Source organism: Lichenostomus cassidix, chromosome 5 (genome assembly GCF_008360975.1).
Source record: "Lichenostomus cassidix isolate B80296 chromosome 5, HeHo_3.0, whole genome shotgun sequence".
NCBI classification, from domain to species: domain Eukaryota; kingdom Metazoa; phylum Chordata; class Aves; order Passeriformes; family Meliphagidae; genus Lichenostomus; species Lichenostomus cassidix.
The window spans coordinates 59,898,256-59,909,835 of NC_139486.1; the positions used below are offsets into that span (position 1 = coordinate 59,898,256).

General features: G+C 52.0%; 2 protein-coding genes across 2 annotated transcripts; both read right to left on the reverse strand.

Annotated features, from left to right (window-relative positions):
* Positions 1–3,044: 3,044 nt before the first annotated feature.
* LOC146436878 (mas-related G-protein coupled receptor member A2B-like) lies at positions 3,045–4,037 on the reverse strand. Its single transcript, XM_085063950.1, has one exon. It carries the CDS (start codon positions 4,035–4,037, stop codon positions 3,045–3,047), a length of 993 nt encoding a protein of 330 aa, XP_084920076.1.
* Positions 4,038–9,380: 5,343 nt separating this feature from the next.
* On the reverse strand, positions 9,381–10,295 carry LOC146436879 (proto-oncogene Mas-like). The gene has a single exon (XM_085063849.1). It carries the CDS (start codon positions 10,293–10,295, stop codon positions 9,381–9,383), a length of 915 nt encoding a protein of 304 aa, XP_084919975.1.
* Positions 10,296–11,580: the final 1,285 nt, after the last annotated feature.

An 11,580-nucleotide genomic window follows, 5' to 3' on the forward strand; every position in this document is an offset into this window, starting at 1 on the left:
ACAGGTTGGATGGGGCTTGGAGCAACATACTTTAGTGGAAGGTGTCCCTACCTGTGGCAAGGGGTCCGAAGAGAATGGTCTTTACAGTCTCTTCCAACCCAAACCATTTTATGATTCCATGGAAAACAAGAAGCTCAGGTAGGGAGCAGCCTGGGTGACACTGGAGACAAGGAAGGTGCTTGGAGCTAGAAAAATACATGGAAGGATCATGATCCTCCTGCACTTGCCTTGGGAGAAACTCCCTTCATGATGGGAGTCCTTTCCTGGACAAGAGGTTGTACCTCAGAAAGTTTCTACTTTCCAATGGACATGAAAATGGGAGACAGGGAGAGAAAATCCCTCTCAGATGTGGAAGTTGCTCTGTTCTGTTAATCATTAACAACTCTGTTAATCAATGCTTCTTAGATGTTTAACATCATGTGTGTCAATGTGGTGGTTTTGATTGGCCCAAAACATCAGTAAAGTATTTTTAACATCTAGGAGAAATTTGGATCCCTCAGAAGCTGTTGTGGTAGGCCTGGGGAGGTGTCTGAGGGGTGGGGAGTGGCACAAAGATGGCTCCTGTGTGTCCTGAGTGCAAGTTCTGGAAGTTTTTACATCAAGTCCAGCAGAGCCAATCTCTGATGGCTCTGAAGGTGATGGACATGCTGCTGGCCAAGTTTGGGCCAATTGGAGGTGCTGGTTATGCCTCTGTGAAAACATATTTAAGAAGAAATCAAAACAAGGCAGGCACACACTTTTTTCACTTCTTTGTAGTTGGAGGAGGAGGAGGTGGAGGTGAAAATATGTGAGGGAGAACAGCATGGAGACGTGAAGGTCAGTGAAAAAGGTGGGGGAGGAGCTGCTCCAGTGCTGGAGCTGAAAACTCTCTGCTAGCTGTGCTGAAGGCCATGGGGGGAGCAGGAGGTTCCCCTGCAGCCCATGGAGTCCACAGGGGTGCAGAAATCCACCCACAGCCCATGCCAGAGGAGCAGGTAGATGCCTGGAGAGGGCAGTGATCCAGTTTGGAGTCTCAAAAGAGTTAAGGCTACAGAGGCCTTTTCAAGGAAGAGAAAGGCCTTGCTCCTGGCATGGAAGCAGCCTGGCCTCAGCTTGGCAGAGTCTGCACAGCACCTTATGGACAAAGAGACTCATGTTGCAGCAGAATTTGGGTGGGATGCTGCTCATGAGATTGGACCCACGCCAAAGAAGTTCCCAGAGGACTGTCTCTTGTGGGAAGGACCCCTGGCTAAGTAGAGAACCCCTCTCCCTGATTGGACTGACCAGAGAACAAACCCCTCTCAACCTGCTCCCTGTCTGTGTTGTGGGTTTGGAAAGAGGGAAAGGGGGGTGAGCAGAGAGACTGCTTCTTAAGAGGGTGGGGGTGAGAGCAGAAAAAATGCCTGATAAGAAAGAGATATAAGTATAGATAAAGAGTATTTGTAGTAGAAAAACTGTGGTGATGAATAGATGTATGGACCTGCTCTGTGGACTGAAAAAAATACTCCCCCACCCCCTGCCTCCCTACCCAGGTTTGGTGGTTATAAAAGAGGAAAGGGGGTGAATACTATAGATTCTTTAGAGGGAGGTGGGGGGAGTGAACAAAAACTGTATGAAAAGTTTATTTTTGCCTTGCATTTATCCTCCAAATCTATTAGGTAATTAAATCACTCTTTGCAACTTTAAGCTTGGAGCCTGCTTGCCCTTTTTCTTTTTCTGTGCATCCTCCTGCCAACCAGTGTCCTATCTCATTTGACTCATGAGATTGGTGTGTATTTTTTATAGTTTTCTTTTTGTAGCAAGAGAGAGTCAAGGTGCCTGGCGTTTAGTCAGGGCTAAACCTTGACACTCTCCAAAGCATGACTCACCACCCAAGGCTTTCACTCTCACTTCCCTTTCCAGAAGCAGTGGCACGTTGCCTTCCCCTGGATTTAAGGCAGTGGGAAAAGGAGGGACAACTTCCCCTGAGCAAGAGATGTGTCTGCTGCCCAGATCTCTCCCAGGAGGAATGAGGAGCTCTTGGCACTGTCAACATCATCCCAAACAATGCAGAAATGTGCCTTAGGATGAGCTCTGGTATGAGACAGGTACCTGCCCTCCTCAGACAAGACAGAGGCTTTAGAGTGGGAAAAACTAAGGAAACGAGCAATTTTTGGACACTGTTCACCAGGGATGAGCTCTGCAGTGAGTGGATGTTGTTTATTCAACACATTTTGGGGTCAGAGTTACCATGTTGGAAACAAACAAAATGAATAAATCCAGATCTAATTATGGGGTGGTAACAACGTGAAAAAGACCAATACAACCTGGATTTTGGCTCAAGCTGCTGTGCAGAGTTGCTGTTCAGCTCCTCCTGAGAATGGCCAGGTTCAGGATGGAGGTGCTGAAGGGCTTCCTTGGACATTGTTGCTGGGGAACCAGAGGATGGCCCCATTTTGCAGAACAGCAGCATAACCCCCTGATTTCTGCACAATAAAATGGTCCAAGCACCTGGTGATGTGAATTTCCTTATTTCAAGCTCTTTTTTGGTCACAGGCACCAGAATTCTGTGGAATTCACCATCGTCCCTGCACTTTACTCAGAATGATTTAATTCTGGAATGGAAAAATGTGACAAATTCCCACTTAATGGGCAAGGGAATGTTGCTGTCCCTCCCCCAGCTCTGCAGCCCTGCCTGGGGTCAGTTTGGTCTCTTCCCATCAGCTGGGAGTGCAGGGCTGGCTCTGTCAGACAGAAAGGGAAGGATGCTCCTTGAGATCCTTACCTTTCTCCTGCCATCCAGAGGCCCCAGCCCCACAGAGATTTGGGAAATTGCTGCCCTCCCATACAGGATATGTCCCCAGGACTTAACCTGTCACACTCTGCCCAGGCAAGAGATCCCTCAAAACCCCATGAAACGCATCTGCTGAGCCAAAGGAGATGGAGTTTATTCCCTGAGGCAATGAGGGTCATTCATAGGGAATACAGGAACAGGACTGAGCTCAGAGCCATGTGCCCACATGGTCCCATATTTGTGGGTGTCTTTGAGGTGACACATCTCCAGGTGCCTCACGTCCAGCAGTGCCTCACAGAGCTGTCACCTCCACCACAGCAGTGTCCCCAGGGCCATGGCTGCCCTCATCACTCCTGGCTTTCTCCTCAAACACCCTCCGCAGAGCGACTTTGACGGAGCGCTGGAAGCGACGCCGCCGCCAGCTCCCCACCAGCACATAAATCACAGGGTTGAGGCTGCTGTTCAGCAATGCCAGCAGAAAGTAGGTGTTTTCTGGGAATAAAGCATCAGAAAAAGGAAGAGAGAAGAGAACCTCCACACAAAAAGGGATGCCACAGATGAAGAAGAGCAGGACATTGAGCAGGATGGTGACAAAGAGCCTCCCTGGGTGTCTCCTCTGGGAGCCACAGCAGAGCTTGTGGAACAGGAGCAGGTTGGAAACCAACATCATGAGGGAAAAAGCCACGGAAATGGTGATGGCTACAACTGCAAGGATGGTCGCAGAGTCTTTAGCAAAGGTGTAGATGACACAGAAGGAGGACACCAAAACCCCAATGAGAACCCAGAGGGACCCACTGACGATACCCGAGAGGTGCCGGGGGCGGTGGCAGCGATACCAGATGGGGCAGAGGATGGAGACACAGCGCTCCACGCTGAGGGCTGTCAGCAGCCCCAGGCCGCTCAGGTCAAACAGGTAGCATGGGAACCCAAGGACACTCACAAAATGCAAATAGTGTACAATAAAATGAAACAAAGATGTGCAAAATATTGCTAAGGTCAGAAAACTCAGTATAAGCAGGAAGAACAGGAGGAGCAGGCAGAAGTCAGCTACAGCCAGATTTAGGATGTAGACAGTGAAAGGGTTCTGCTTCATGTGGAAGCCCAGGAACCACACAACCATCCCATTCCCCACCAGCCCACAGAGGGAAATCCCCAGACAGACCCCGAAAAAGGCAATCCTTGTATATGGAATGCCCAAGCATCCACGCATCATAAATTCCTCCCAGTGCAGATCTCCATAAATTGTATCATTCAAGGTGAAGTTTGTTGTGCTGGTCTCCTCCATGGGGAATGATCCTGTTCCCAGTGGCTGCCTTCTCCTTCTTCCACCACCTTCTGGGGAGAGATGGGGAACTAGAGGGAAATAAGGGCCATCAGCATTCCCAGCACTTCTCCTCTGCTCACACAGCCCCACACCAGCCCCAGGAAGACCCCACACCCCTGCAGTGCCCAGGACAAACTCCCACCCTGTCTAGTCCTGTCCCTAGAAAGGAGGCATCACCCACTGCGCCATCCCTGGACTCCTACCTCCAAGTAGGAACTGCTCTGTCACAGGAGCCCCAGGGGAAAAGGATCTGGTGGTGGCTGCTGGGACCACTGGCTCTGCTTCAGCCTCATCCCTTGTGCCTGGTGTGCAGCCCTTAGCCCAGAGATCACATCCCATGGTCAGAGCCTCCCCTCACAATCTCACCACATCAGTGACAGCTTCCCCTCACATGTCCCAGGGACAGAGATCTTGTCAGAAGGAGGTGGCCATGTCACCCCCTTCCTCTCTTCCTGCCATTCTCTGCTGTTGTCCCACCATGTGAGGGGCTTCTGGCTTTCCCTGTGTGGTGGTGGATGGTGGGGATCCATCAACACAGGAGGGGACATATAACATTCCCAGGATGGCAGAGAGGTGAGAGAGATGAGCCAGAGACCTCCAAGAGTGAGAAATCCCTCATGTGCAGACCTGCAACAGCACAAGTTGCTTAGTGCCTCTAGTGACATGTATCTGGTGCTCAAAGACTTCTCCCAACTTCCTTCTGGGACACACTTCCAGGAGTTGCACCTTTCTCCATCTCCCTCTCAGGGATGGACCTTGAACTTGTGTTCTCTCCTTGTTTCAAGTCTTCCTCTAGCTCCAAATCCTGCAGCTCCAGGCTGGACACCCTGGAGAGACCATGGACCTTGTGCATCAACAAGGGTATCTTTGGAGCACATCAGTCTGGGGGATGACAAGCACAGGATACAGCTCCAGAGGAGATGGAAAATGCATGAAAGAAGGGCAGAAAACAAGCAACAAAATGCCAGTCCCTGTGCTGTGAAAGGCTGAGGTTGTGGAACCAAGGAACCACTTGGAGATAAGAGCACACTGGCAGCACCATGTACCCCACAAACCTAATCTCAGAGGAGACACATGCTCAGCAGGGGTAATTGGGCTGCTGATTGTGGTTAGATGGGATGTGATGAGAGGCTGTGGGCAAAGCCCTCGTGCACTCCTGTGTCTGGGCACTGGTGATTTCCCACAGCAAGTGGACACAAGGCCAGTGCTTGTCCTCATGGCTGCTGCTCAGGGGCTCTGTTGGCACCCAAAGGGCAGGGAGTGGGTTCACAATGAGGTCTGGAATTTCTGAGGGGTTCAGAAAACCCTGTAAAAGCTGAAAGGACCATAGTGGAGCAGGCTTTCCATGGACAGGATCTTCCCTCACCAGAGGAGTATTTTTACCCAGGATTCACAGCATCTGAGGGGACATAATATTATCTGTGCTGTACTCTCCTTCTTCATTGTCTTAGACCCAGTAAATGGTGTTTAAAATTATAGAATTTCAGTGTCTGAATTAATAGGATCATAACAAATTATCAGCTCCTCATGAAGAACTGGGGGGAGGAGAGGAAGGGGGTGACGTGGCCACCTCCTCCTGACAAGATCTCTGTCCCTGGGACATGTGAGGGGAAGCTGTCACTGATGTGGTGAGATTGTGAGGAGAGGCTCTGACCATGGGATGTGATCTCTGGGCTAAGGGCTGCACACCAGGCATGAGGGAGGAGGCTGAAGCAGAGCCTGTGGTCCCAGCAGCCATCCCCAGATCCTTTCTCCTGGGGTTCCTGTGACAGCACTGTTCCTATTGGAGGTAGGAGTCCAGGGATGGACTGGTGGCAGATGTCTTCTGTCCTTCTCCTGGGTACTGGGGGGGTGGGGTTTCTTCCTGGGGCTGGTGTGGGGCTGTGTGAGCAGATGGGAAGTGCTGGGAATGCTGATGGCCCTTATTTCCATCCAGTTCCCCATCTCTCCCTAGGAGGTGGTGAAAAGGGAAAGGGAGAGGAAAGGACGGGAAAAGGAGAAGACAGCCACTGGGTTCAGGATCATTCACCATGGAGGAGAACAGCACTACAAACCTCACCCTGAATGGATCTGTGGACTTGGAAGAATATCTCCCAGATCAATGCTCGAGCTTTCCCTACACAGTGGTTGCTTTTTCGGGGTCTGTCTGGGGATTTCCCTCTGTGGGCTGGTGGGGAATGGGATGGTTGTGTGGTTCCTGGGCTTCCACATGAAGCAGAACCCTTTCACTGTCTACATCCTAAATCTGGCTGTAGCTGACTTCTGCCTGCTCCTCCTGCTCTTCCTGCTTTTACTGGGTTTTCTGACCTTAGCAGCATTTTGCACATCTTTGATTCATCTTGCTCCTGCCTACATAGATTTTGTATTTGCAGTGGAACTCCTGTGCCACCTGTTTGACCTGAGCAGCCTGGGGCTGCTGACAGCCCTCAGCATGGAGCGCTGTGTCTCCATCCTCTGCCCCATCTGGTACCAAAGCCACCGCCCCCGGCACCTCTCGGGTGTCATCAATGGGTCCCTCTAGGTTCTCACTGGGGTTTTGGTGTCCTCCCTCTACCTCACCTTTACTGGAGACTCAGGGACAGTCCTTGCAGGTGTAGCCCTTGTGATTTCCCTGATTTTATCCGTAGTGATGTTGGTTTCCAACCTGTTCCTGTTCCTGAGGCTCTGCTGTGGCTCCCAGAGGTGGCTGCCAGGGAAGCCCTGTGTCACCATCCTGCTCAACGTCCTGCTCTTCTTTGCCTTCAGCATCCCTTTCTGCTTGGAGGTTCTCCTCAACCTTTCTGATTCTGTCCAGTTATTCCCAGAAAACACCTCCTTGCTGCTGGCCTTGCTGAACAGCACCCTCAGCCCTGTGATTTATGTGCTGGTGGGGAGCTGCCAGCAGAACTTTCTGTGCTCTGTCTAAGTTGATCTGTGGAGGGTGTTTGAGGAGGAAAAGCAGGACTGAGGAGGGGAGCCACAGCCCTGGGGACACTGCTGGGGTGGAGGTGACAGCTCTGTGAGGCACTGCTGGACACGTGGCACCTGGAGATGTGTCAGAGACAGCCAGAAGTATGGGGACATGAGGCCACACGGCTCTGAGCCAGAGCAGCCTGGCTCAGCCCTGTTCTCTGGCTGTACTCCCCATGGAATGACCCTCTGTGTTGGTTTTGCTTGGCCCAGTTTTTGTTAGTAGGGGTGCCACAAAGATGGCTCCTGTGAGAAGCTTCTGGAAGCTTTCACCATGTCCAGCAGAGCCAATCTCTAATGGCTCTGAAGATGATATATATGCTGCTGGCCAAGCCTGTGCCAGTTGGAGATGGTGGGTATCCTCTGTGATAACATATTGGAGGAGAAATCAAAGCAAATGTGCATGCAGTTGTTTCTAGCCAGGGAAGGAGGAAGAGGAGGTGACAACATGTGAGGGAAACAACATGGAGACACCAAGGGCAGTGCAGAAGGTGAGGGAGGAGGTGCTCCAGGCACCAGAGGCAAGTTTCCTCTGTAGGCTGTGGTGAAGACCATGGTGAAGCAGCTGTGCCCCTGCAGCCCATGGGGTCCAACAGGGACGCAGAAATCCACCCACAGCCCATGGAGGAAGTGCCCCATGCCAAAGTGGGTGGGTGCCTGGAGGAGGCTGTGATCCAGTGGAAGTCCCAGTGGAGATAGAGAGCCCTTGATTCCAGGCTGGAGCAGCCTGTCCTTGGAGGAGTGCAGCCCGTGGATGAGGGAGCCAAGCACAGCAGTTTGGGAGGACTGACTGCCCGTGGGAGGAGCTCACATTGCAGCAGGATTGTCTGTGCTGCTGCTGCTCCTGAGTTTGGAGCTGCACTGGAGGAGTTCCCAGAGAACTGTCTCCTGTGGCAGGGACCCCATGGCAATGCAGGGAAGGACCTCTCTCCCTGAGCAGTGGAAGATCCTGGGGATGAGCTGACCCAAAGCCCCACACCCTGCCCTCCCTGCACTGCTGGTGGGAAGGAGGGAGGGGGTGAGAGGAAAAACAGTGTCTTTAAGGGTTTCTTTTACTTCTCATTATCCTCCTTTGACTCTGTTAGTAATAAATTCACTTTGCAACTTTAAGTGGAGCCTGTTTTTCCCTTGAAGTGTTTTCTCACTGTCCTTTATTTTGACTCATGAACGCTTAACTAATTTTTTTTTCCTCCCCTCTTCCCGGATGTGGCAGGGGAGAGAACAAGCAAGCAGCTGCCATAGGTGCCTGGTGTTTGCTGAGGCTGAAACCACGGCAGACACTCAGGAGGATGTGGATGCACAGAAACTAGAGGAAAGAGATGTTTAGGTATTAGATAAGTTTTAATGACTATATATGGTTATAATGGATAAAACCCCTGCTGTAAAGTCTCACCTCAGACATAGAACCATGAGAGATCCTTCTCTGTGTCCTGTGCAGGTAAAGAATTCCTGCGTCCTAATGCTTCCCATTGTGTTAGAAAGTTTATTCCAGCCCCTTTTGGTATCGCTCCCCATTCCTATTTCCACCCCACTGCCATCCCATCCCATCCCATCCCATCCCATCCCATCCCATCCCATCCCATCCCATCCCATCCCATCCAGCAGCTTTCCTGGCCTCTCCCTGGCTCTGAGCACAACCTGCAGCTCTGCTGCTCTCCAGTGAGGACATTTGGGATCGGCAGCATCCACACCCTTCCTGACCCCTCCTGACCCCTCCGACACACCCAGACTCCCCCCGGGGCCACCTTCCCCCCTGACAGCCCCACTGCTGCCCTGCTCCAGCCGGGACCAGGGAGATCTTCGCTGTGCCACTCAGAGTGCAGCTGGGAAGGGAATGCTGAGCCCCTGGGCCATCCTGCCCATGCCGGCTGTGCCGCTGCCATCCCAGCTCTGGCCACTCGGGATCATGGTTGCTGCAGGGAGCACAAGCCATGCCTGTGTCCCCTCCCTCCCTCCCTCCCTCCACCCCCATTCCCGGCTGGCAGCAGGAGCCAGAGGAAGGCAGCAAGTGCTGGCAGACGGGGTGAAGGCAGCTCAGGGTTCAGGATGCTGTTTATTGATATCAGACCGCAGTGGGATGAAGGAACCAGGTGCCAGGGGCATTTTTGGGATCACAGTAGTATGGGGAAGGTTCCTGTTGGGGGAATAGTGTTTAGGACCCTCAAGGGGGAAGAAAAGCCATGCTCCATTGTGCTCCCAGCAGAGCATCCCTCCCACACACTCCTGCTGTCTTCTCCTGCAGGAATACATCACAGGAGGGTGATGCTGTGGATATTTTTTTATCAGGTAACTTAAGGAAACCCTCAGCCACTGTGTTGGGGTCCTTCTGCAGTGCAGTGGAAGGGATCAACAGGCTCAGACCACTGTGTCCATGACAGAATCTTTGCTGCTGGCAGAGTTTTCTTCTGGCTCCTCCAAGACCCTCTGGAGGGAGAGCCTGGGGGACCCCACAGAGCAGTGCCTCCCACAGCTCCCCACGGAGAAGTAGATGAAGGGTTTGATGCTGCAGTGGATGCAGGTGGACAGGAAAACAAAATGGCTGAAGATATAATTACTGAAGAGAGACAGTAAATCACAGAGGCTGGGAGGGAGAGCAGAGAGCATTACGAGGAAAATAACAATGTCGAGCCTCTTGTGCTGCTGCTGCTGAGAGCCATGCTTGGCCTTAATGAAGAGAGTTGTGCTGGACATGACCATGGTTGAAGCCAAGAGGGGAACACCTACAATGTACATGAAGATGAGAATCACAAGGAAATCATCATCTTCAGACTTCTGGAACAGGGAAGTCAGCGTGGGAATGACAGTGATGGAGATGGCTCCTTGCATGGCACTCACCACCATTGACTGGCGCTGGCTACGGCGGCAGTGGCACCGGAGTGGGCAGAAGGTGGACCTGCACCTGTTGAAGCTGATGGCTGCCAGCAGGTACAGCCCCAGGTTGTAGAAGAACAGAAACATCTGGGAAAGCAACCTCTCGTACTTCATTGGCATGACTTCAGAGCAGGACGCAACCTTCATCAGGTAGAGCAGGGTGGAGATGATGATGAGGAGGAGAAAGGCGAAGTCAATGATTGCCAGGTGGAAGATGTAGACAGTGATGGGCTTCCTGCGGATGGAGGATCCAAGGAGGGAGAGGACAACCCCATTCCCAGCCAGCCCACAGAGGCTGATGAGCAGTGTGACAGTGTCTATGGCCACTAGGGTGTCATGATGGGGACACACATACTGTTCTTCGGTGAGTGAGGCAGGAGGTGAGAACAAGGTTCTCATGTTCGTGGATGGACACTGGGCAGGCAGTGGGATGTGGACCCCTGGCTGTGGTCAGAGTGGATGAGGAGTCAGTGCTTGGAGAATTCAGGGATGGACCATGCAGCTCCTCAGCAGCTCCCTGCAGCAGGAAGGATTCACTGGAGAGAAGTGAGATGTGCAGGGGAGGAGGGCAGTGGAAATGGTGGAAATTATGAGGGAGGTGGGAGGATTGGGATGTTCAGCAGGAGATGTGGAAGGGAAGCTCAGGGCAGAGGAGGGAGGAGCTGGGGAGGACACTGCAGTCACTGGGAGAGGGTGGCAGGAACAGAGCAGCTGCTGGAGGAGAGGCAGGCGGGGTAGGGAGGAAGGAAAACATTGCACTGACCTGTTCAGTGTGGGGCAGCAGCAGGCAAAGAGTGTCTGTCCAGATCAGTGGTGCTTCCTGGCATCTCTTGCTCCTTTTGGATCCATATGGTAAAGTGGATCCTCCCAGGTCAGTAATACAAAGGAAAACATCTATCTCCTGTGCTGGTGTCATTCCCCAAGACTTGGTGGAGTCACAGGAGACTTGGAAATTGCATCTTTGTCTATGTCAGAGCTCCATTTACTTGGGGTTATTTATCTTGGTTTTGTTTTTTTCTCTCCCCACAAAGGAATTGGCTTTTATCAAAAACTCCAAATGAAAAATTTTGCTAATGGCTTTTCCTTTTCTCCTCATTCGAAACACTCCTTCCCTGTAGAATGTCTCATTTTCCATCTGCCTTCCTTATCCCTACAGGTTTCTACCATTTCTCGTTTCTGTTCCCTGAGGGGTCATGGTCCCTCCAGCAGCAGAGGGATGCTGGTGGTGCTGGTATGCTGGCAGTGCTGGCAGTGATGGGGAAGCAGCTGGGTGCTTCTCAGAAACAACTCCCTTTCCGGGAAGAGCTCTGGGATCATTGCTGAAACCTCCCCTGGGCCCAAGAAAGCACAACTGACTCAAGAATTCCCGTTTTTCCTCTGAAATGTAGACTCTAACAGCCCAAGGGAAGGACAGCAAAGAGTTCCTTGCAGCCAGGTTATCAGCACTTAGAACCAACACTAATTATTGCTAACGTCCTTAATGATGCAATGGAAGGTATTAGACCCCAGATTTTGGATGTTGTGTTCCCCTTTCCAGCCCTTCACCAGCAGCTCCTCCTCCTCCTCCCAAGTCTGGGGACCTCTTGTGGTTGTTTTTACCACACCTTTGCCTGCAACAAGACCTTCCCCTAGACCAGATTGCTCCAAACCTCATCCACCCTGGCCTGGAACACTGCCAGGGATC

Bases quoted from the DNA above. Each gene is read 5' to 3' on its own strand.
- LOC146436878 (XM_085063950.1), bottom strand. From the start codon at position 4,037: ATGGAGGAGACCAGCACAACAAACTTCACCTTGAATGATACAATTTAT.
- LOC146436879 (XM_085063849.1), bottom strand. From the start codon at position 10,295: ATGAGAACCTTGTTCTCACCTCCTGCCTCACTCACCGAAGAACAGTAT.